The following is a 24,193-nucleotide window of genomic DNA, read 5'->3' on the forward strand; positions in this document are numbered from 1 at the left end:
TTACCCTTTTATTTATTTATTCAAAATGTATATAGAACCAGAGACAAAAAGTGAACTTTTTATTACAGAGTCCCATAGACAAAAATGCAGAAAACAATCTATACCCTTTACTCCACAATCTCCTCCTTCTCTTCAATAATCTCCTCTTTAATCTCTTCAATAATTTCATCATTAACTTCAGTGGTTTGAGCCTTTTTGTTGACATGTTTGGCTCTGTAGGCTCTCCAGTCCTCCAATGCCTTTCTTCTGGCCAAAATGGCCTCCTTGACAGCAGCATCAGCTTCCATAGCATCAATCTCTTCAAATTGTGCAGAGTATTCACGCAAGTTGGAACGAACCTTCTTCTTCTCAGCACTTGACAATAAACTTTCTGGACGAGGTCTCCAAATGAATTCCTTGAATTGATCAATTGATTCATCTCTCAATAATTTTCCAGTAAACTCATACAATCTGTATCCATTATCAATAGCATGCAACCATGAAGAAGACCATGCAACAACAAATCTTCCAGATGGATCCCATGCAATGTTTGTCATTCCAACATATTGATCAGTCTTGAGCAATTTGACATTTGCTGGAGCTCCCTTTTTAGTAGTATCATCTTCAAATGAAACATCGAAAAACTCAATTTCTCCTGAAGAACGAGAGATGGTGGCAACAACAACATATCTACCCTTTGGTGACCAAGCAATTGTATTTGAATGTTTGTTTTCAATAACCTTGTATGCCTTGTATTTGGAACTTCCTGATTTACCTTTAGAAGCCTCTGGTGCATAGAATGTAATACTATTCTTTGGAATAGCTGGATTTGGATCACCATCATCTAAACGACTAATGGTGACAAATCTTTCGCTATTTGGTTCCCATCCAAAGTTGACAATAACATCCTTCAATTCAAGCTTTTCAACTGGAACATCTTTTTCACCCAATTTAAAGAAATCAAGGTTGGAAAATGTAGTCTTTCCTGATTTGGTGTGTCTGTCAACTTTAACACACAAAAGTTTACCTTCACTTTGCCAATGCATCTTACAATCACTAACTTGGAAAAGATTAACAGTACGCAAAACTTGTCTGCTTGGAATTTGCATCACTGCAACTCTTGCAGTTTGATTAGTACTTTCTGGGGTCCAGTACGACAAAACATGTTCAAGTTGTGATCCTTTGTTATTATGCAATCTAACACCTGCTGGAGCCCATTCGAAATCTTGTATACCATCAACTTTAACCAACTTCTTTTCCAATAATTGGAAGCTTGGAGTTTCATAAATAGCCAAAGCATCTGGACCTTGACGAGCACAGTATTTGTCATCAAAAGACCATTTAACCAATGGCCATGGCATTTCCTTTTGGTGTTCAAGATGAGGAGGCAAGGCAAAAGTTCTTACTGGTTCACCCGTAATCATATCCCATATAACCAACTTGTGTCCTTCACTTTCTGGACCAAATGGGAATTGTTGTCTATCAGCAGCTGAATCTGGTAAGGAAATTGGTAACGGCGACAATGTAACCATATATTTTTCATTTGGTGAGAAATCTATAAGTCTCACTTGATTGTGGAAAAATCTCCTGATACTATGGAAATCAGCTCCACCCCATGATTGAACACCTTGTGGGTGAATGGAGAAAAGATAAGTACCCTTTGGTGAAAACTTGGCATATTTGGATGTGAAACCTTTTCTAGGATCGACAACCTGTTCTGGGTCACTAGCTTTCTTGCTCCAATTAATTCCAACAGTTTCACCATAATGAGTGACGACTTGGTCTCTTCCTTGTTTATCTTGTAACCAATCATGTAAATAACCATGTGATTTAAAAGGTTCAACCTCGGGTTCTTTAAACTCAGTGCTAACTGAACCAAATTTTTCAATATCAGAAAATTTGTTAACCAATAATCTATGATTTTGATCCAATTTCTTACCATGTAATTTCTTAATAGCAGCATCAGCTTCTTGAGGCGTCTTGTATTGAATAAACAAGTATCCCTTTGACTTACCATCTGCTAATGGCATGTAAAGGCCCTCATCACCTTCAACAATTTCTCCAACGGTACTAAACAATTTCCTAAGAACTTTAGTCAAAACTGGGACTTTAGATTCTGGTGCAATGGGAGCACCATCAACAACAATATAATTGTCAAATCCAACATCAGCTTCGTATTTTTCCTCCAAGTCTGAGAAATCAATATCGTCTAAGTTGATTTCTTTCTCCAACTGTAAATACTCCTCTTCGTTTATTGACATAGTGGGATAACTACAGTGTATATGTGCTGTGTAAATAGATATGAATTGTTTTTGGTGAAAAAGTGAAAAAAAGAAGAAAAAAAATTTTCAAAAGTGAGTGATGGTTTAAAGTATTGATGTTTGGATGTAAAGATTTTGTGAGAGATATATATAATGAATGAAAGAGGATAGAAAGACACACACACACAACTAAAACCAAAAAAAAGGTGTAAAGCACTCCTCGCTGGTGGCTGAGAGGTTATCTACAAACAGCTTAAGTCATTAACTTGAGGACCTCCTACAGAAAGACTGTAGAGACACTTTTTTATTTGCAAGGAAAAGCTAAAAACTAGGGAGAATGACAGTATCGAAAGGTGTATATCCAGATTAATGTCTTATATAAATCACCAACCAACTATACAAGTAGGCCAAGTTTCTTAAACTCTGACTCCAATTGCCCCTGTTCACGCAATTTCTTCAAATCTTGCTCAGTACCCCAATATTTCCCCTTGAAAAACAACAGAGGTACCCATTTCTTTCCTACAATCTCAGTGAATGCCGTTTCTAAAGCAGTAGCATCTTGTTGATCTTGGAACTTGTCCAATTCAATAATGTGCAATTTGTCGTAAATGCCGAGATTTTGGAATAAATTGTAGACGTAATGGCAATCAGGACACCATGATTTTGAAAGCATCAAGTATGGATGTTCTGCAATTAAGTTCTTAGCCTTGGTTGTGTACTCGTCTGATGATGATTCAGTGGACATTGCTGGCGCGTGTGTGTGTGTGTACTCGTCTATATGCTGGTGGAGGTGGTGTGTAGCTGAAAGTTTGAAGAAAAAATTGTGTGGCTTCAACTTCTCTCGTGAGCAGAAAGAAAAGTTGCAAAAAAAAAACATTACCACTCTCAATAACAGTGGTGTTGTAACACACTTGTACCTCTTTCAAAGCAGTCTTTCTAGCATTAAGCTACCTCTCCGAGTAGAACCAAAGCTTTTGTAGGCACCTCAACCTATCAGTAGGTCTCCTACTAATCCACAAGAGCTTATATGCACTTTTTCACGGTACTGTGAAGCGCGGCACGTGCCTCGGACGTATATATTCGGAACCGTGCTTCGCCGTCATCAGGACGTCCAAAAAATTATTTTTGGACTTCTGGGGGGTGCACGGAGCGCAAAATGCAGCTATCAACGTGTCTGACGGTGGATCCAAGGTTGGAATCCACTTTTTTTGAGTGTATCTCGAAAATCCGACCATGTTTTGTTATGCACACATAAAATGCGCATAACCACTCCGGGAAGAGCGTAACGATGGTGCAGACGAGCTTGATGAAGCATGCCAAGGAGGCAGTGAATGCTGGCAAGTCAGATAAGACCAGTCCTTTGTCCTGTGGTTGCAACAAGGTGGAACATCTATTGTTTAGGTGCAAAAAGATTGGAACAGAAAGGCGGAATAATTTTTTTTTCGTTTCGAGAGTAATTGAATACACAATAATGAGTATGACTACAAGGTAGAGCACTACGAGTGTATTGGTGTATAAGGATAGGCTAATCATATCCTCTGAGTGTGTACTTCGAGTTATTGTGGAGAAAACGACGCCAAAAGTATGGAAAGTGGAGTGAAATGTAATGTAAGATTGGAGTATCGAGTAGTGAGGTCAGTGCAGCGATAGACAAATATGGAGGCAGCAGATAAGCATCGTCTCTGTGTACAATGTATTTTAGTGGAAACTTGTGGTTCAATTTGGATTCAAATTTGATTTCCAAAGTAAAATTCAAAAACAAAAAAAAAATATCATTCAGACAATCAACAACCCACTGAAAGAAACTTCTAGGTACACCAAGTTATCTACCTTACACTTGATAATAGTAACATCACATTAAAAGATACTCCAACACGCCTCAAAGCATTTTTTGTTGAAATAACAGCATTCATTTTCTTTTCTTTTGTTGTTGGGTTATATCTTGGTTGCAAAACAACAAGATCAAATTCAGATGTGGTCAATCAATCAAAAAGAACATAAAAGGACATCTGTAATGGTAATATATTTACTCTTGACTCCCAATTTCAACTTTGGGGCCCTTTTGAGTGGAACAGGAGTGATATTTATTGGCAAATTGTGTAGTGTTATAAAACTAGTTTATAGATACATCTGCTCTTGAATCTCTATCAACACACATCTTCTCATCTATACACCCTCTTGTCATGACTATAGATCTAATCAAAGTTTTATAATGCTCTACATTGTATACAAGCTTGTAATTCATAATTTTACTAACAGTGCTTACTTAATTTTCACCACTATATAAAGCCACCAAAATAAACTTTGCAACACTTTTACTTTACCTCTTTCTTCTTTCTTTCTTCCTTCAGTAGAATGCCATCAATTTACGCCGCCAATAAGTTAGAAGGCCTGCGTAAGTCCACCACCGGTTTGAACATCAATCCATCGAAAATGGTTGATACTGAAGCAAAAGCTTCAAACCGCATGCATTCGAAATCCATTGTGTTACCCGCTTATGTTCCCCTGTTTTACCCATCAAACAAGCAATTGAATGACACCAGTTCAGTTGTTTCATTCACTACCGCCCCTTATTACCAATCGGAAGCTGCTATTCACACCAACAAAGCTTCCATTGAATTCATCTATGGTAATAATTTTGATTTGACAACCAAAAAAAACAGACAACCAAAAAACACCAATTCACGTTTGTTTGTGTCAGAGAGTAAGAAGAAGCATGGAAGACAGGTTGTATCCTTGAGAACTAATATGAATGATGTTGCAAAGAGGATGAAAGTTGATACCGCTACGACATCAACAAGATTTGGCAACACTTTTGGTTATTGTGAGGAGGAAAAAGTGTTTGTGTCATCACGTGACAGATTAAAGAACAAAGTTGTTGCTGGTGAGAAGAACAAAAACTCACCTTTGAGATCTAAAGCAAATGATAACTGCGATAGAGTCTCAAGTCAATTAAAGAGAGAGTTGAGCACAAAATGGTGCAATCTCGTCTCAAAAACATCTTTTAGCCACATTGCAAACAACACACGTTTTCAAAATAAATTAGAAGAGCAGTATCAAAATGAATTGACCAAGAAGTGGAAGTGTGAAATTGTTCAGAATACCTCATTCAGCTCCAAAAAACCCGCTGAAAATAAAGATGCGGAGAAGTTGGGACTTCAACCCAAGAAAGACTTATCCATAAGAAATGGAAAGTCAGTTGAAAATTTTAAACCAACCACCACTCAACCTAAAGTGAAGCCTAATACTACAGCTGCTTTTGATGAAAATTTGATTACTGAAAACCTATCAGTGTCCAAAAAAACATGCGTTGAGAAACAGCCAGCGGTCTTGAAGAGGTTAGAAGCTGGATCCAACAGTAATGTTGTTGGTGCTAAACCCTTTGAACAAGCTACCAGGGTTATTAGACTCAAGGGAGATACAGTCAAAATCCCAAGAGTTTACAAAAAACAACCAGCGGTCTTGACGTGTTTAGAAGCTGGATCCAACAGTTACGTTGTTGGAGCAAAACCTTTTGTAAAATCTACGAAGGTTATTAGATTCAAGGGAGATACAATCAAAATCCCAAGAGCTAACAAGAAACAATCAGCTGTCTTGACATATTTAGAAGCTGGATCCAATTGTTCTGTTATCGGTCCTGATGCCTCAGTGATTGAAGAACAAGTGGCCACCCCCGTTATTAAAGTCAAAGGCAATAAAATTGCATTTGCACAAGCTCGCAGTAGCGTTGAGAGCTTATTGAAGGGGGAAGTGCCTACTCATAGCGAATATGAGTTGAATGCTATTGACGATGGCTTGGAAATTAACAGCCCCAAAATTGCCGAAGAAATTGAAGCAAGTGCGCTGTTGTCCACTGACCAATCCGAGGCGCATGCATTAGAGCTCCACAATGCTGTTGGAACACGTGAAATTCCAGAAAAGAAGGAACACCTTTTAATGCTACTTGATATCGAATACAAGGAATTTTTGTTGGAACATGCCGATATTCTCCGATGCTTAGCAAAATTGGAGAATGATATATTAGAGGCAGCTATTGCAGCTGGGATTTATGATGATGTTGCCACCAAAGTTACTGACGGTGCTGCCCAGCTTGATTTAACGTCCAATGAAAAGAGAAGCAACGACTTAAACTTAATGATCGAGCTATCTCATGATGTTGCAAAGATGAAGGAGGAATTGTTGTCTGCTCACACTGAATTTATGGGTGAGCATTACCACAGGAGAGTCACCTTAATATATGGTGATGAAGCTACAGATGAAGCAGATACAAGGATCGAAGCTGGTCCAACTGCTGGAGAAGTGGTTCCAAATAACGACAACATGAAAGATCTGATTGATCCCTCCCGTTTACCTTCGAATGAACATAAAAGTGCTGTGGATGAAGAAGATTCCCAGCCTGCTGTTGGTAAACAAACTGATTACAATATCGAGTTGAAGCTGATTTTGCATGAGCTTATTACATTGTCGGTCATTTATTACGACGATCTACCGGAGTGTTTGAAACCACTTGTTGACTATGACACAGAAGAAGAAGAAGAAGAAGAAGAAGAAGAAGTGTCAAATGGTGATGTTGAAAGCAAATCCAAAGATCTGGTTGAGTTTACTCCGCATCGTTTACCCTCAAATGGACACAAAGTTTTTGTCCAGGGTGAAGTCGCTCAACCATTCATGGTAGGACCTGAAGGTCACCATGGAGATGATTTGCTACAACAAGTATAAAATACTCGGGCCAGCACATAACTATTTATATACTCCCCACTTCATGCGTTTGAAAAGGTGAAGCTGGGGATGCAGTAGAAGAGGGTGCTGCCACGAAGAGGACGTAAGCCACTTGGATCCGACTGAGATGAAGACAAACGGGTGAGTGAACAGAGATTCCCGAATGGAATAAAGACAAAATTCTAGTGTCCCTGTTAAAGACTTGGCACGAACGAGGGAGAAGATGTTGGGAGGGGATAGGTAATAAAGGGAATTGAGATATCTGGTGGCCCCGTCTGAGGCGATCATTGCTAGGGTGTTGCACTAGTTGCAGTGCCGATGATTTTCTCGGCTGAGGGGGGCATTTAGATAAGGATTAGTACCTTTTGACCCTTGAAACTTACCAGCTGATGCTCGTATGAAGCCTAACCTTTGAATCAGGAATGAAGAGGAAGATGTATTTAAAAACCATAATCTTCCAGACACAGTTATCGAGTCTGGTAATTTAAAGGGTATCGATGTTCACACTTGTCGGACTCGACTGTTGGTCCCCAATGTGGTTTATTTGAATCTGACGGCGCATTTGACTCTGCCATTGCTATCAAGAAAAAATTATATAGTGCTGGCTTGCTCATAAAGAAAAGCTACGATATTGTTGTTGCTACAAGGGCCTGAAGTAGTTGGTGTCTACTTTCAAGCATCAGCTATTATTGTAGAGATAGTTAGTGGTTTGGTGCCCACTAGTGTTTACTTTCAAGCTACAGTTATTATTGGAAAGACAGTTAGTGGTTTGGTGTCCACTGGTGTCTACTTTCAAGCATCAGTTATTATTGGAAAGACAGTTAGTGGTTTGGTGTCCACTGGTGTCAATATTTCAATTCTTGCTACTTTGTACTTTTGTATTTTATTTATAACTGATGTTTTTGTAGATCTCTCTTTTCAGAGGATCTCTTCTACATTGTAACTCTCTCTTGGAGTTGGTAGTGGGTGCGTTTGACAAGACACGGACTTATCGTGTTGAAAATGCAACATTGATCTCCAGAAATGTCTTTAGGCAAAATTTCGGTCTCCTGAGATAACAGGTTGCGCTAGAATTCAATACCATCAATGAGTTCTACATCGTAGTCTCAATATCAGGTGTATGCTTATAAGAATAATTCAATTTGTCCTTGAAGCGAAAATCCTATTTCGATTAGCCGACAACAAATCTTCACAATGAGAAGTGAAAGATCTTTGCAATATAAATTTGAGCCATAAACTGCACGAACTGACGAAAACATGATGAACAGAACGTGATCCTGATCGATCTTTTGAGATTGATTGAATACAGAAGAATGAGTATGGATCATTGTTAAAGCAATATAGAGGAACGAGGCAGGTATGTATTAATGTATACGGTATACGTCAATCGCTTTCTTTAGTTAAATAGCTTTCATATAGGGGTAAAATAATACATAGGTAAAAGCATTTCCAACGAAGTAAGCACTAGCATCTCTAATAAGTAGACTCTCTTTCTTCCCCATTACGATCTAGACCTCGCAAGTTCATTTCTCAATTCATTATACCGCTTTTTGGCCTCCTTGTCCTCCATGATGCGCCTCTCCCTCTCTGCTTTCCATTTTTGTCTGATATCATTAAGTCGCAACTGGGAGTTTGGTGATCCTGGTTCCAGTGATGAGGAAGCTGTCAGAAGTTTCTCCCTTTGTAATGCCTTCAACGCATTCTCCAAATGATCATTTTGCTCCTTGAGTTTTGAAACTTGCTTTCTCCATGCTTCTGTAGAATGTGTCTCCTCTTCTGCTAGCAATAATCTCACATAGTTGTTTATCAAGATATCAGTTGCACGAACAAAATATTCAAATACAGACTTGTGGTTTTCTCTCAATGTTCGTATACTGCTCTCGTCGAGATCAGCCACGAGAGTTTTCTTGATCCTTTCATATCTCCTTATAGGATTGAGTAATGATTCATCTTCGGCTATTTTGTTAAATGATTGAATCAATTTCTGAAATTCACCCAAGTCGAATTTGAGCAAATCTTTAAATTGGAATTCGATTACTGATAGTTTCTTCACCACTTGTTCCTTTTCATTGTTATTGGAGTAAGTTACAAAATCAGTCAATTTTTTCAACTTTGACTGTAGTTCCTCGTTTTCCTTCTTTAATGTGGAGGTCATATACGACATTTGCGCATGCTCCGCTTCGCGCAGTTCTTGCTGCTTCATAGCACGATTGAGTTCGGTTCTGAGTGCCATCTCATTGTTGGTTCGATCACTGAGGTATGTGCTTTCCAGATTTGTGCTATGACGTTCAGCTTTCTCCATCTCTGCTTGAGGATGATGAATAGAAGATTCTCGGAGTTGGTTCAATTCTTCAAGCAATGATGCGTATGCATTTTGAAGATCATGATGCTGTGTGACTAAACTATCGTATTGAGCAATAGGTACCATCTCATTGTTGCCACCAGCCGTTGCCTGCGCAGAGTGTGATTCCATATCCCTTGAATCCCTTTCAAGTTTATCAATCCTAGCCTGTAAGTGCATTACTTCTTGAGCATTTCCTTTGTTGCTAGAGTCCAATGACTCCTTTAATTTCATATTCAATTCACGTTCAGCTTCTACTTTTTTCTGTAACTCTTGAATCTCCTGGCTTCTGTCCTTTAACTGCTCAATGGCTGACGCGTGTCGCTCGGAAATCATCCTCTTTTCCTTTCTCAACTCTTCTATTTCATTGACTAAATTCGTGGTATTATCTAGCCCGTAAGTGCTCTCGGGTGGAGTTAATGGTGAATTTATTTTCTTTGACACTGGTGTAGCTTTATTGAATGCTGCGTTAATGATTTCTTTAGCTATACGAATGAGCAGTTCTGCTTGGTCTTCGAGCGATTTATCTAGCAGTTGTTCAAGGGCAATACTCCAAGCAGCTAATTTCTCGTCCTTGTTCAAATAATCAGCAAATTCTTTAATTGACTTGTGGCATTTGAAAAGAACATTCAGCAAGTAGTCCAACTCGGCTGATTGCTTATCCATACATCGTTGATACGTTTCAATATTTGCATTCAATTCATTAATAATCTCAAGTGACTCTTTCCAGTCAGCTTCGAGTTCTTCGTTTCGTTTTAGTAGCTCCAGCATCAGCAGCAGCAGCAGCAGCTGTGGTGGTTGTGGTGGTTGTGGTGGTTGTTGCTGATCGGACTTGGCATCCACGTGTGCTATTATCAGCTGGATCTCACTGGTATCAAAGCTTCCCTTTTCGACGAGATTTCGCAAAAAGTCTGACATCGTTTTGATCTTAACTTGGTAGTGGTAGACTTCGTCGTTGAGCTTTTTTATTTCAGACTGTGTACTCATTTCAGATGCAGCAGGCTTTGAATCAGTCGTGGAGTACTTTAAATCTGGCTTATTGTTGAAAATCTTAGACGAATTTTGCAACACATTAGTATAGCTTGGAGGTCGGAATTGTCTCCACGGGGACACATTATTATTGATCATTTTTAATGGAGTATGATGACGTAGATGACTCTCATCAATCGAATTGTCAACAAAGGACTCGTCCTTGACTGGGGAGGAGCTTCCGAATTCATTGCCGTAGTGATTTCTCCCATTCTGCTTCTCTTGTCTCGAGGAGCCAAAGTTGATTGTATTTTTGTTGTTGGTTGTTCTGGATTTAGGAGATCCCATCTTTTCCTGAAGTGGAGATTGTGGATGTTCTATGAATGGGCTGGACATATCATGAGATCGCGGTGAGTGCTCCTCAGATTGAGTACTTGAGGTCAGCTGTAGTTCAAGCTCGGAATTGTTTGAGGTAGGATGCGGACTCATTAATTCTTTATGCTGTGATACTACTGACTCTTCTACTAGTGCATCTGGAGTTAGGCTATTATTCATGTTTTTGTATCTTTTTTGGTGGTGGTGTCCTGTGAGTACCTGCTGTCACTGTTATAGATTTGTATCGTGTTTGTTTTGTTTACATTTTTTCTTCTTCTCTTTATACGTGTGTACTTGTAATACATGTAAAATTATAAAGACCAATAAAGTATGTTAAAGAAAGACACACATCTACAAAGGAGTATAGTCCAAGTTTCACAAGTACTTCATGTGTTTTATATTCTATTGTTAGCACCGAACTAATTATGTTTGCATTTCTTCATCCTCATCCTCTTCGTCTTCCTCTTCATCATCTTCTTCTTCAGCTTGTTTCCTTACATCCGCCAAGATATCTTCCAGCACAAATTGGTGTTTACCACCAGTATGTTCTTTACTCACCCAAGAAATCTCCAATTCATAATCCTTATCCTTATTATCTTCATGAGCCAAATGAATAATCTTTGCTGCAATTTTAATCGCCTCCTTACAAGTCAATTCTTCAAAATTCAACTTCTCCAACTCTGATTTGGCAATTTGACGTCCTTTACCAGTAGCTGCTCCACTATAACCCCAATAGGTACCACTTGGTTCAATCATGTACAAATGTGCAGCACCATCATCATCAACTCCTCCAACTATCGAAACCACACCAAAAGGTCTAACTGAGTTGTAACAGGTGTAGTTTTGTACATATATACCCATTCTATCCATTAGATTTGGAACTGGCATGGGGATTTTAAATATTGACTTGAATGATTGGGCTTCATCTCGAGATCTATTGACAAAATGACGTCCATCTGGAAGTAATCCCGAGTATACTACTCCAATATGACGGTCAACTGTTTGAATTCTTTTATTCTTTCCCGGCACTAATAATTTTGAATTGACAATTTTTTCAACAGCTAACACCACGCCATCTTTGCATTTGATACCAATTGAAGTACCTCCATTCTCCACTGCCTTCATTGCGTATTCCACTTGGAAATTTCTTCCATCTAGAGACAACAATTAGTTAGTAAAGCTTATGTCGAGTAATAATAGTAGGATGAGAACATACCTGGGGAGAAGACACTGTTTGATAAATCATATCCAGTACCAATTGACGTCTAGATTTGAGTGACTAGTTAGTAACTTTGCTTTGAATCTGTAGAGCTATCTCATTGACAAACGTACCATTGTGTATTATACTTCTTCTCTTCTATTTATTCAATTCTATGGGTGTTGGCTAGAAGAAGTGAATGGGTGGTTGACACTTTCTAGTTGATAATTTTCGCCACTACAAAAGGACAGAGAGAGAGAGAAACAACACTACAAAATCATACACAAGTACACGACACACGACACCCACTCACTCCATTATCCATCAGATAACTTCTACTACATACTACGTCAATCAGTTAGTCTAGTCTTACATCTATCGTATGGTCTATCTTCTTAAATGATGCTTGAGTTTCGATGGCCACTACTAGGCGTCATAATACCTGTGTTTATTATAGGTTTCACCGCATATGGGTCTCACTATTTCATTCTTCGTCATCATTTATCAACCACTCAACAAGTCATTTATGAATGTTTTGTATCCATGATTTGGGTTTCTTATATATTGGCAATATACACGAGTCCAGGACAGCCTCCGAAAGAATATACTCCCAAAACAGGTGAATGGAAACGATATTGTACCAAATGTCAAAATTATAAACCACCAAGAACCCATCATTGTTCAAAATGTAATGTATGTGTTATGGAAATGGATCATCATTGTCCTTGGACTTTAAATTGTGTTGGTGCAAATAATCTCCCTCACTTTATGAGGTTCTTATTCTGGGTTATTGTGGGGACCACATATTTATTTGTGCAGTTATGTAAACGCATAGTCGGATATTATAATGATCTGGATAAGCCCATTTACTTGATACAAAAATCAGAATTGATTGCCGTGGTTGTTTTCACGCCTATTGATTTACTTGTTTTGTTGAGTATTTCCTTGTTGTTTATTAGATGTTTGATCAATATTGGTAAAGGTATGACTCAAATTGAAATTTGGGAATGGGATAGAATCGATAGTCAGTTCTATAGTAAAAGACTATGGAAATCGATAAGGTTGAATTATAAGCAATTGTATGGGAAGCAATTGCCTGAATTGAGTACATGGACAAACAAGACTCCAATTGATGAAGATGGATTTCCTTTGGAGGAATTGGAAAGAGATGAAGAAGGTGAGGAGAGCGCAGATTCACAACAAGGTATTGCGCAAGAGGGTGCTTCACAGCAAAGTGATACTGATCAAGATTTCAATGGAGACGAAGGTGAGGATGATAAGATTGTGCCAGAAAATTTCACCATTGATGATTTAATCTTTCCTTATGATTATGGAATTTGGGGTAACCTAAAACACTTTTTAGGATCTCCATTCATGTGGTTAGTTCCATGGGGTAAATCTAGAAACAACAATGGATTCACCATAGAGCCCTCATTAGACTATAAAGAAGATGATCAATTGGGACTTCCTTGGCCACCTGATGGTGGCAATCAAAACATCTCAATACCAACTCCAAGTGATGATGAATTGAGAAGTATTGGCAATTATTCTGAGTTGAAAAGACAATTAGATCCAAGATATAATGCAAAGAGAAGTAGTTGGCATAATGATATGGGAGAGAGTTTACATGATTATGGTGTATATATTGATGACTCTGATGATGATAAGTTATAGATAAAAGGTACTGAGGTTTAGTTACTATGTAAAGCTCTCTCTCTCTCTGAGATTAGTCTATCTCTTGAATAGCCTTTAGACATTATCTAAACAAGCTTTGAATAGTTTTATAGTTTATAAGTTATGCATACTACTACTACTACTCTATTTGATTCGTATGTCAAATTGCACGTGATTTGTGACAATAATTGCTTCAAATTTCTTATGCACAAATCACAAAACCATCAAAAACCATTACACAGTTGATTACTTAATACATACATACAATACTATTACACTAAAACCACCTCCTTCTTTAGTATAGATCCCTCCTTTTCTGTATATAAAGTCAACGAAATTGCCGCTGAATTTTCAATTGCAAATTTCAATTCTTTTACATATTTCTTTTCTTCTTCTTTCTTTCTTTCTTTCTTTATACACATTCAATTGATACATTCACAACTAAGTATGCCTGAATCACAAACCCTTAGATTAGGATCTACTGCTCCAGATTTCCAAGCTGAAACTTCCAATGGTCCAATTTCATTCCATGAATACCTTGGTGACTCATGGGCTGTTTTATTCAGTCATCCAGATGATTTCACCCCAGTCTGTACTACTGAATTGGGTGCTTTTGCCAAATTGGAACCAGAATTTGCCAAGAGAAATGTCAAGTTGATTGGTTTATCTGCCAACAATTCTGATTCCCACAAGGCTTGGATTAAGGATATTGATGAAGTTACTGGTTCAAAATTGAACTTCCCAATTATTGCTGATCCAGAAAGAAAAATTGCTCATTTGTATGATATGATTGATTATCAAGATGCTACTAATGTTGATGACAAAGGTGTTCAATTTACCATTAGATCAGTTTTCGTTATTGACCCAAAAAAGAAGATTCGTTTGACTTTGGCTTACCCAGCTTCTACTGGTAGAAACACTGCTGAAGTCTTAAGAGTTGTTGATTCTTTACAAACTGGTGATAAATATAGAGTTACCACTCCAATCAACTGGGTTCCAGGTGATGATGTTATTGTTCACCCATCTGTCTCCAATGAAGAAGCCAAGACTCTTTTCCCTAAATTTAGAATTATCAAGCCATACTTGAGATTGACTCCATTGGACACTAAAGAATCTAAATAAACTAACAGGGGGATAAGAGATGTGAGATAAGAGAGCTTTATGTAACAAAATATACACAGTATTTGGATAAACGAGCTACAGTCTTTGTAAGTTGGATATAATATTACAATTCATTCTCTATTTCTTCTGTCTTTTCTTTTTATACATTTTACTCATTTATATTGGCCAATAATTGTGCCAAACACCTCTTTGTTGCAATATCATCCTGCAATATTGATGAAAATGTACCATCGCGCAATGCTTCAGGCAAGATGTTTACCAATGCCTTTCTTGCTTCAAGATTATCTGAAAGACGCATATAACACCTAACCACATGCTTCAATAACCTTCCTGAACTATTTGAAGATGCTTGTCCTTGTCCTGTTACTGGTTTCCCATTGGCGTTAGAAATTGTTAATGTTGCCAATTGGTCAATCATCTTGGACAAGACAGATGCAACAGTATGAAACCTTTCAAATGTTGTACAAATATAATTCAATCCTTGATCATCAAGTAGTATTTTTTGTAAAATGAAAATGGCAACAGTCTTTGATAATTCCGAAGATATTTCCATAATATTTAAACACAAGGGTACAATCTCTGTCGTTAAAAGGAAATTAATAACTTCAGGTGTATCATTCTTGACTAAAGCACCAATGACTCCTAAACTAGTCAATCTTAAATATTCAAATGATCTTTGACGAGCATTTGTTGATAAAAATGGGTACAAGTACAATGGCAAATTAGCCTTGAGAAACAAACTCCTCGTTTGTACATTTGAAGCCACACACTGTAACAATGCCAAAGCATTGCATACTCGATTGGAAGTTGAAGCACTTAAATTTGGTGGATCTAAAAATGGATAAACACTAATAATCTCCTCCAACAAGACAGTAATAACACCAAATGAGTTCCAAAGAACTAAAGCTAAATCATCATATTGTTCTCTTTTCTTGCCCAATTCTAGTAATGCTTTCTCTCTATTGGTTCCTGTCACGAGTTCATTTATCCATTGGTAAATCTGTTCATCATTTAATGCGTTTCCCATCATATTGACTTGTGTGCCGTCGGAATGTGGTCGGTTGGCATTTAGTGGTATTGCTCTTGCTTGAGGAGGGGTGGAGTACATTTTTACTCTTTGCTGGGGATGTGTACTTTGTGCTGTTGGTGTTTGACAGAAGGGCACTTGAGATCTCCTTTTTTTTTCTTCAAAGTGTATTTCGATTTGAACAAAATCTCAACAGTCGGATAAAGCAATCACCACCACCACCACCACCACCACCACATCTTTATAATCATAATGGACGACATTTACAACTTTGGTCTAACAGAACTTGCTTCACTTGAAGAAAAACATAAACTCAAATCATTCAACAGTGAAATTGCTTGGGAATTGGGTTCACTAGCACGTCAATTATGTCAAGAATTATACCCAAACAAAGGAATTGTCATTGATATAACCTTAACCAATGGTCAAACATTATTCCATTCAGCTGTTGCATCAGGCACTGCAATAGATAATGACAATTGGGTCAAGAGAAAATACAATACTGTGTTTAGATTCGGTAAATCGAGTTTCTATATTGGACAGAAACTTAGACAAAAAAAGAAAACTATTGAAGAAGCAATGTTTGTGTCTTCAATTGAGTATGCTTCTCATGGTGGAAGTGTTCCTTTGTATCTTGAGTCAAATGAGTTTCCTATTGGTGCTTTGACTATTAGTGGATTGGCTCAAGAACAGGACCATTTGCTTGCTTTGAAAGTGTTGGAAGAGTACGCTAGAAAGTAGATGCAGGATGGGTTTAATAGACAGACCTTTACATAGATCTAGATTAGTAGTAGATGAATGACATAAGATATATATCTTCTTGTTTGTTTGAGTAGACAGTGTATATTTCCATTGACGCATTTGTAAATGTTGTGACAAACAACACATTGCGACACTAGAAGCGAAAGAAAGAAATTTGAAAAAAAAAATTTTTGACTTTCTTTCATTGTACCAATTAACCACCAACATAGAGTAAAAGACCTTAGAGGTAAAAATGCTTTCGTTGAAAAATTTGCTTATAAGCAAACCCATCACTGGGTTAGCAAGTTCTATTAACTCATCTTTTACTCAAATACGTACTGCCACCAAGAGAGTATCTGGTTCCAAAACCAACAACAAGGATTCAGCTGGTAGAAGACTAGGACCAAAAGTCTATGAAGGACATCCAGTTAAACCCGGTCAAATTATAATGAGACAAAGAGGAACAAAGATACATCCAGGAGAAAACGTTAGAATTGGGGTTGATCATACGATATATGCCGTTGAGCCTGGGTTTGTTCGTTTTTATTTTGATCCATTCCATCCATTGAGAAAATACGTTGGAGTGGCTTTGAAAAAGGATATTAGACTCCCCAAGGACCATTTTGCTCCAAGGTTGAGAAGATTTGGATATGTGCCTATTGAGGATCCTGTTGCTGCCAAGAATGAAGAATTGCAAAGATCAAGAAAGGAGATTCTTGCGTTGCCTCAATTGCAAAAACAACAAAATAAACAGTATCTGCTTCGAAAGAGGAAGATGAATGAGTATACGGAGAAGTTGACGAAGCTGGGAAATTCACCCGCGGAGTTTTCTGAGGCAGAGGATGTTGAAAAGGCTGCTGAACGGTTATTTAAGATCTCTCAATTTGTTGATCTTGGGCAAGATGTTTCGCAAGCTCAACTTCAAGTCACTTATGATGAACTTTACAATATAAGACTTCAGTATAGAAGAGGTGAACTTAATGAGAGTGATTTTGATTTAGCCAAGAGTAAGTATTTGGAAGTTGCTAAGAAAGTTGATGGTTTAACACTCAATCAGTGAGAAATTGAAAAGGATTCTATGAGAAGGGAGTTGTTTGTATTATGTTTTAAATGAGTTCAGATGCTTTTGAGACGCAAATTGAAACTTGAACTGCGAATAAGTAACTAACACTTTCCATGGTTCATGATAGCATGATGGGTATAATTTATATCCCATCTCTGTATATAGCTATGTGCTGCAGTTGTAAAATAAATCACATTTTTAATTTCAAAACAGTTGAATCGCTCTTAAACTAGAATAGTCTGTGGAACCCCAAATCAGCACCTCAAGAAACACTAAATTTTATTACCTAAAACCTATAAAAGCACTTAGTGTTAGGTCTACGTCAAAAGTTCTTTCTCGAAAGTATATATCCGAAGCACGTGCATAAAAGCACTTCCTATTTGCAAAATATGGCACATACATGACTGCAATATTTACAATCCAGTTTATTATGCTAATCTCTTTCCCGGAACGAAGCTATTGATCTCTAAAGCTATAGTAATAAATTTTCTTTTAAAACAACTCCAGAGAAGTGAATTCTTTGTCAAATACAGCTATACAAGTTGTGATGTAAGTAACTACAAATATGGTTGTAAAAATATATTTTGATGAACTCAGTTCTCTGGTGGTAAAAGCCCATCTTTACTATTCAACAGCGTCATCCAAGAAAGTACCCAAACTATGACATAAAAGACGTCAGTTTTCATCATCATAGCTTGCCTCACTCATTACTTGGAGCCTGGGAGAAGAATACTTTGAAAGCCTAGGACTTCTTGTAAGTTTAGTGACAATAGTAAAGTGGTTGTTTTTGAATCCCGGAAATGTATTAAAAAGTGTAAATCTAAAAGCAAACTATATATGTATAAAAAAAAAAAACAATTAGGGTAATGTTTGTTGGACGACCGAACCCCCCGATCCCCCGTCCTGCAAATGGAAAACCCCAACCACATTCAAACAAAGCAGCATATTAAAAAAAGAATTAGGAACATGAGATGATTTGAAAGAACAAATCGAGTGGTAAAAATAGAAAGCAGTAGCAACTTCGAAAGACTGAACCATTAAGTTTCTGTAGTGTGTGTGTGTGTGTGTAAAACTAAATGGTCTAATGACTAACTTTGTGCTCTTGTCCCTTCTCTCCACCTACTGTAACCAACTCATTCTTGACCTCATCAACATCATCAGAGTCTCCTGTACTTGCACCGGTTTCAGCTGCATGCGCACCTTTTTCTCCTTCTCCTTCTTCTTCTTCATCGTCAACTCCAAGTTTGACATTTCTCAAATCACTAAACAATTTCTCCTTCTCCTCTTCAGTCAATTCGTGCTTCTTCTTATTCTTGATATGGTACATTGGGTTCAATGAACGTAAAGTGACTCCCTTCATAAATGGCAAGTGGCCAACTTTTTCTTCATAGAGCATCAACAACAATGTAACAATCACGGCAAGCCAATAGATGTTGTATGAGATGACTGATCCATAAGTGGCAGAGTTTTGCCATCCTAAAAGAGCATTGAAAACATCCCAACCATTATCAGTTTCTGGGTTACAACAATTGACATGCCACACTGATTTGGCAATATCATAAGTACCAGGACCAGATCCATTTTCTGAAGCATCACCACCAGTCTTGTTATTAAAGACGTGTGATTCAAAGTACCAAACACCTCTTGAGAACAAACCAGCAGAAATCAAGTACAAAATACCCGTGGAAATGATCAAAAAGACTTGTAATGAAACAGTTGATCCAGAATAGTACAAAAGTGCACCAACAAAGATACCAGCAATCAAACCACAGATAACAGGGATAGGGAAAGAAGTGGCTGGTGAGTTTAATCCAACACCACCAACGAAAACAATAGCTTCCAAACCTTCTCTAAGACATGTGATACAAGGCAAGATAAACATACAGTATTTCTTGGTCAAGTATCCAATCTTGAACCTATCTTTCTTCTTATTTGGAACTTTAGTCAATGCTTGTGCCAACTTAACTCTCCATTTCTCCTTCATCTTATTGACACGCAACATGGCAATACCCATCAATGAAATCAAAACCGTGGCAATAATACAGAAGATACCTTCCCATAAATCTTCAGAAGAAGACCAAATATCTTTACCCAATGTATAAAACAAGGCAATGAAAATGGCACCAATAATAAAACAAATAATGACCCCTAGCAACGCTCCATACCAAACTTGATTTCGCAATTTTTTGTAAACTCTGGGGTCATCAGTAGCTTTACCAATACCTTGTTTTAAGAAAGCTAATAAAACGGAAACAACAACAACCGCTTCCAAACATTCTCTGAACACAATGAAAAAGATTTGAACATTGAAAACATTCACCATATTTGCCCAACTAAAAAGAGATTAAGTGTGTCACGTGATGGATGCGAAAGCGATAATAAAGAAAAAAAAATAATAATAATAATAAGAGTATTATTCTCCTTGTGTGTGTGTATGTGTGTCTGTAGTGGGGTGGGGGGTTAGGGGGGGATTTCGAACTTTCGGTAGAGAAGAAGAAGAAAGAATAAATATTTGGGAAATGAGATTTATGTCTTTTCATCTTCTATTTATATACTTTTGGTTATATATAACCATCTTTTGAATTTTTGATGTCTTTTCTATTCCTATTGGTTGAAAACAAAAACAATACAATTCAATTTGAAAGAGGCTTTAAATGTTTTTAAGCCTCACTAAAAGTAGTGTACTATTGACCAATTCTTATTGTTTTTCTTATTGTTATTGATGGTTTTGATAAATTACATTTTTTGAACATAGATACACTACTATACTATACTCTAAACCCAATTTGGATAAAAACTGCATAGTAACCCCCGCCTGAGCTGAGATGCTCGCCATGTGGTATATATTGTCTGTAAAGCCAATCATAAGACTGTGTAACCTTACTAACAAAAGCTAACTACACTCTAACAAGATATAATAAGTTAATGGTATTATTAAGTAAGCTAGTTTAATGGGTTATTGTTTGTCTGATTGTATCCAGCTCTTTTGTTTTTCCATTTACTAGACATTTCAACCAAACTACGAACGTAATCATGGAGCAAATATCCACAAGATCCAACAGCTCTGAAAAAAGACAATGCCGCAACTGTCCATAAAATAAATGCAAGGTAAATGTTTCTAGCTGTATCTCCAGGCTTGTAAACTTGAACCATTGTCATTATAAAGATTAAATTAGCCAACAACCAGAAAAGTACCACTCTGGTTCTAACATCTTTAGCATAATCATCTCCATCCAATACGTGTTTAACTGTTTTTTTCTTGTTGAGTTTCTTTCCCGATCTATTTGCACGTATATTGTACAATGTTTCAAGATAAACTTCATCAATATTCACATCCAGCACAACAGCTTCATATTCACCTTGGTCATTTTGTTCAATAATATACTGGTTAGTTTTATCCTCTTGTGGGTTGTTATCTCCCTTTGTACCCCAGGAAACATCGTGGGTATTACAGAATGCAAAAATTTGCAATGTGCATGTATAAGCAGGAATCAAAAGGAAATACTGTACTGAACAAGTCAACATGTGCCATGGATCTAGGTATAATATAGACATCAATGTGTATAGTCCATAAGTCGAAAGTAAAGATACCACAATACTCACCAAAACGTATGATGTAACATTTCCCAGTCCCCATTGATCTATTGTCTTGATAACGAAAACTAATCCAACAACCAATGCATATAATGAACAAACCGTTAGCAATATAATAAGTGTCTTGAATATATTCTTTGATGCATGTGGTCGATTTCCAATGGATGCAATAAATAATGATGTCAAGACACAAATGCATAGATAATTGAATATGGTAAAAATCCAAAATCCTCCATTGTGACCTATTCCCTTGTATGAAACAAGTGAACCAGTAAGGAAATAATAGGTCAAGTAAAAATTACTCAATGAAAAGAAGGAAAATATCAAGTTCACCGTTTGGTATATAAATTCAACATGAAGCCAAAACTTTCTTGAAAATGAATGGTCAGTATACCACACTTTTTTCCCATGATATAAGGAATACAAAGCAGCAAAGAATGCACCATTGATCCACCGTCTTCTTTGTGCCAAAAACTCAGATATGGTTTCTGGAACATCAGTCTCCCCTGTAGCCAGTTTGACAAATTTCAAAACCCAATTATCACCTCTTTTGGAAACAAGTTCCCAACATAATATTCTATCTTCTGCCAAGTACATATTTGCTTCAAAGAAGTTGGTCTTGGTGTTTTCCTTATCCTTTTCATGTGACTTGAGTAAATCTTCACCTTTGAAATAAGATGCTAAAGGTCCAGTTCCATCTTCGTGATTCTTCAATGCAATATAACGATAAGCTGATAAAGCTCCAGGAAGCACAGATATGTAACCAAAAATGGACTCCAATGGTTTATCAAGAATGTTTGATAGCTTATACTCAAAGTTTTGTGAAGCAACTAATGGGTTAATTAAATTTCTCCACCCTTTACCCTTCATTGCTTTAATTTCTCCTGCTGCACCAGCAACATTTGAGTCCTTATCAAATGCTTTCCATAAGTTATAAACAGCATGATTATCTGGTTTGGTTCCCACATCGAGGAGAACCACAACATTTGGATCCAATACAGGGCAAAAGGCATTGAATAACCATCTGTGTGAATTAATCTTTTTCTGGTTTTGCTCTTTCAAACAAAATAAAACCTGAACTGGGGCCAAGTTCTTTTCATCACCTTTAAATTTCAACTCCTCGTCAATGGATATCTGAGTTGTGTATTCAAACAAGTGCGCTTTCACTTGTTTGTTGTTAACATACGGTCTTGTCAAATTATCCTGGTAACAACCAGTTGCAGTGAGTAGCTGCAACACAGACTCATTAACCTTGTTTCTACCATCGGCAACAATAATCACTTGGATTTTTTTCCAACTATCTTTGCCCCAAACTTTAGACTTGCGTCTTGAACATAAATGAGCAACATTCTTCATAACCCCATGCATAGTTCTAGCAAATGCAAATTCATCCTCATTGTACATTGTTATACAAACAAGAATTTCAGTTTCTCTTCCATATTTAGCTGCTCTTAAAGTGAACCCCTCTTCAACAAACGTATCTGGATCAGAAGTACAAGCAGTATATGTCATATTAGTAAACTCTCCAAATGGTGATTCTGTTCTAGTCAAGACCTTGCGTAATTCCCCAGGTACCGGGTTCTCCAATACCAAATTACCCTTTTGACCTCCAACAAGTCTTACTTTTCTTCTTGTAACTGTCTTTTCCTTGTGTGGATCATAAGCTGCATCAATATTTTGCATAAGGTTGCCATCAACTGATTCGGTAAAGTATTGAGCCTCATCATTGGGATCTGATAAGTGGGAGTATCCAGTGTATGCAGTAGATTCAGAATATAATGATTTGGAATCTTCTCTAGCCTCTTCTTTTCCTCCTTCTTTCTCATCTTCATAGTACGTGCTTTGATCATCATTATAGTTAGCAGGCTCATATAAGGTACCTGGTGTGAAAATTGGCTGGGGAGGATCCAAGTATCTTTGACTACTAATTGTACTGCCTTGAAATGAGGATCTAAAAGGGGAACCTGTATTAACATTGTCTTTATCTTCATCTTCTTCATCGTCAATCACTATCTCAGTATTTCTTTGCCTCTTTGGAGATTCACGTGATGTGTAGTGTGCTCTAGGCGTGGTATCAGTATCAATATAAGGATTGTAGTACTCTAAATTAGGCTGTTTGCCAACAAACGGCGACCTAGTATTATCTCTGCCATAGCTGTTGCTAGCAACAGCAGCTTTTCCTGTACTTCTGGCAAATATATTTGGAGACTGTTTGATTCCTTCCAGCAGTTGTTTGATTTCTGAAGCTGGAAACCCATTAAATCCCTCAGTGGTAGCATCTTCATCACTATCGTAGTCCAATGGTTGGTATCTCTTTGTCGGACTTGAGCTACGTGTGTATGCGGCGTATGGTTGTCTTATGGGACTTTTTTGTTGGTGTTGTTCCTTTTGGTGGTCATCAGCCTCGTCAAATGGGTTCAACATGTCTGCTATGAGCTGCGAAAAACGTTAAATCGAGGGGAATGATGGATTGATGGATTGATTGTTTGTTTCTATAACTTTTTTGATTAGAAGTGGGTTGCTTTGTATATAATGTGATTATTTTGGTATCTGGATAAGTGTAGATCTATAATTCATTCCTCTTTTGAGAATTATATTTATAGATGTTGATGGAATGTACTTTTGGTCTTTTGTTTATGTATTTTGGTATATTTGATTTCCCAATTGGTAACAAATGAAAACATCAAAACATAACACAAACAAAAAAAAGGCTGAAAATAGTTGTTGCATTTCTTTTTTGCAATTTAATTTAAGGAAAGAAACAGAGTCCAAGCACATTCAAATACGAAGGAGGGAGTTGTTTTATCCAATGCGTGTAACTCTTATAGCTTCGGTCTATTATCTCTTCTCTGTCCTACAAAATGTTTGAATATGAGAGGAAGGTTTAAGCAAAAGTAGAACACCATTCTTCACCAATATCCTGCGAAAAAACGAAAGGCAGCCATTATAGACAGAGCGTGTTTCCTATACACTTGGGTAGACTGAGACCAAGCAGTGGAAGTCTATTCTTGGCTTCGGAGATTGTATGCAAGCTCAAACGAGTGCAAATTTTTAATGTCGCAAATTTTCAATGTCACAAGATTGCAATAATAGACACTAGTAATGTAAACAAAACGTAAAAAAAGTGTCG

At 37.3% G+C, this 24,193-nt stretch overlaps 12 protein-coding genes across 12 annotated transcripts; 5 read left to right on the forward strand and 7 right to left on the reverse strand. All coding sequences in view use genetic code 12, as the record gives it.

Annotated features, from left to right (window-relative positions):
• Positions 1-107: 107 nt before the first annotated feature.
• On the reverse strand, positions 108-2,240 carry PRT1 (translation initiation factor eIF3 subunit b; the record flags this gene model as incomplete). Its single annotated transcript, XM_067693441.1, has 1 exon — positions 108-2,240. One exon carries the CDS (start codon positions 2,238-2,240, stop codon positions 108-110), a length of 2,133 nt encoding a protein of 710 aa, XP_067547163.1.
• Positions 2,241-2,634: 394 nt separating this feature from the next.
• On the reverse strand, positions 2,635-2,985 carry I9W82_004377 (uncharacterized protein; the record flags this gene model as incomplete). The annotated part of the gene is made up of 1 exon (XM_067693442.1): positions 2,635-2,985. The coding sequence occupies one exon, from the start codon at positions 2,983-2,985 to the stop codon at positions 2,635-2,637; it is 351 nt and encodes a 116-aa protein (XP_067547164.1).
• A 1,610-nt stretch (positions 2,986-4,595) lies between these two features.
• I9W82_004378 (uncharacterized protein) lies at positions 4,596-6,959 on the forward strand (the record flags this gene model as incomplete). Its single annotated transcript, XM_067693443.1, has 1 exon — positions 4,596-6,959. One exon carries the CDS (start codon positions 4,596-4,598, stop codon positions 6,957-6,959), a length of 2,364 nt encoding a protein of 787 aa, XP_067547165.1.
• Positions 6,960-8,460: 1,501 nt separating this feature from the next.
• I9W82_004379 (uncharacterized protein) lies at positions 8,461-10,824 on the reverse strand (the record flags this gene model as incomplete). The annotated part of the gene is made up of 1 exon (XM_067693444.1): positions 8,461-10,824. One exon carries the CDS (start codon positions 10,822-10,824, stop codon positions 8,461-8,463), a length of 2,364 nt encoding a protein of 787 aa, XP_067547166.1.
• A 243-nt stretch (positions 10,825-11,067) lies between these two features.
• Positions 11,068-11,979, reverse strand: PRE10 (proteasome core particle subunit alpha 7; the record flags this gene model as incomplete). Its single annotated transcript, XM_067693446.1, has 3 exons — positions 11,068-11,798; positions 11,861-11,909; positions 11,977-11,979. 3 exons carry the CDS (start codon positions 11,977-11,979, stop codon positions 11,068-11,070), a joined length of 783 nt encoding a protein of 260 aa, XP_067547167.1.
• Positions 11,980-12,241: 262 nt separating this feature from the next.
• On the forward strand, positions 12,242-13,516 carry I9W82_004381 (palmitoyltransferase; the record flags this gene model as incomplete). The annotated part of the gene is made up of 1 exon (XM_067693447.1): positions 12,242-13,516. The coding sequence occupies one exon, from the start codon at positions 12,242-12,244 to the stop codon at positions 13,514-13,516; it is 1,275 nt and encodes a 424-aa protein (XP_067547168.1).
• A 447-nt stretch (positions 13,517-13,963) lies between these two features.
• Positions 13,964-14,638, forward strand: PRX1 (thioredoxin peroxidase; the record flags this gene model as incomplete). Its single annotated transcript, XM_067693448.1, has 1 exon — positions 13,964-14,638. The coding sequence occupies one exon, from the start codon at positions 13,964-13,966 to the stop codon at positions 14,636-14,638; it is 675 nt and encodes a 224-aa protein (XP_067547169.1).
• A 148-nt stretch (positions 14,639-14,786) lies between these two features.
• I9W82_004383 (CCR4-NOT core subunit) lies at positions 14,787-15,746 on the reverse strand (the record flags this gene model as incomplete). Its single annotated transcript, XM_067693449.1, has 1 exon — positions 14,787-15,746. One exon carries the CDS (start codon positions 15,744-15,746, stop codon positions 14,787-14,789), a length of 960 nt encoding a protein of 319 aa, XP_067547170.1.
• Positions 15,747-15,917: 171 nt separating this feature from the next.
• Positions 15,918-16,406, forward strand: I9W82_004384 (uncharacterized protein; the record flags this gene model as incomplete). Its single annotated transcript, XM_067693450.1, has 1 exon — positions 15,918-16,406. One exon carries the CDS (start codon positions 15,918-15,920, stop codon positions 16,404-16,406), a length of 489 nt encoding a protein of 162 aa, XP_067547171.1.
• Positions 16,407-16,659: 253 nt separating this feature from the next.
• Positions 16,660-17,466, forward strand: MRP7 (mitochondrial 54S ribosomal protein bL27m; the record flags this gene model as incomplete). Its single annotated transcript, XM_067693451.1, has 1 exon — positions 16,660-17,466. One exon carries the CDS (start codon positions 16,660-16,662, stop codon positions 17,464-17,466), a length of 807 nt encoding a protein of 268 aa, XP_067547172.1.
• Positions 17,467-18,550: 1,084 nt separating this feature from the next.
• I9W82_004386 (FTR1 family protein) lies at positions 18,551-19,792 on the reverse strand (the record flags this gene model as incomplete). Its single annotated transcript, XM_067693452.1, has 1 exon — positions 18,551-19,792. One exon carries the CDS (start codon positions 19,790-19,792, stop codon positions 18,551-18,553), a length of 1,242 nt encoding a protein of 413 aa, XP_067547173.1.
• Positions 19,793-20,412: 620 nt separating this feature from the next.
• CHS1 (chitin synthase) lies at positions 20,413-23,487 on the reverse strand (the record flags this gene model as incomplete). The annotated part of the gene is made up of 1 exon (XM_067693453.1): positions 20,413-23,487. One exon carries the CDS (start codon positions 23,485-23,487, stop codon positions 20,413-20,415), a length of 3,075 nt encoding a protein of 1,024 aa, XP_067547174.1.
• Between the last annotated feature and the right edge of the window lie 706 nt (positions 23,488-24,193).

The sequence above is a fragment of the Candida metapsilosis genome (genome assembly GCF_017655625.1).
Source record: "Candida metapsilosis strain BP57 chromosome Unknown scaffold6, whole genome shotgun sequence".
NCBI lineage: Eukaryota > Fungi > Ascomycota > Pichiomycetes > Serinales > Debaryomycetaceae > Lodderomyces > Lodderomyces metapsilosis.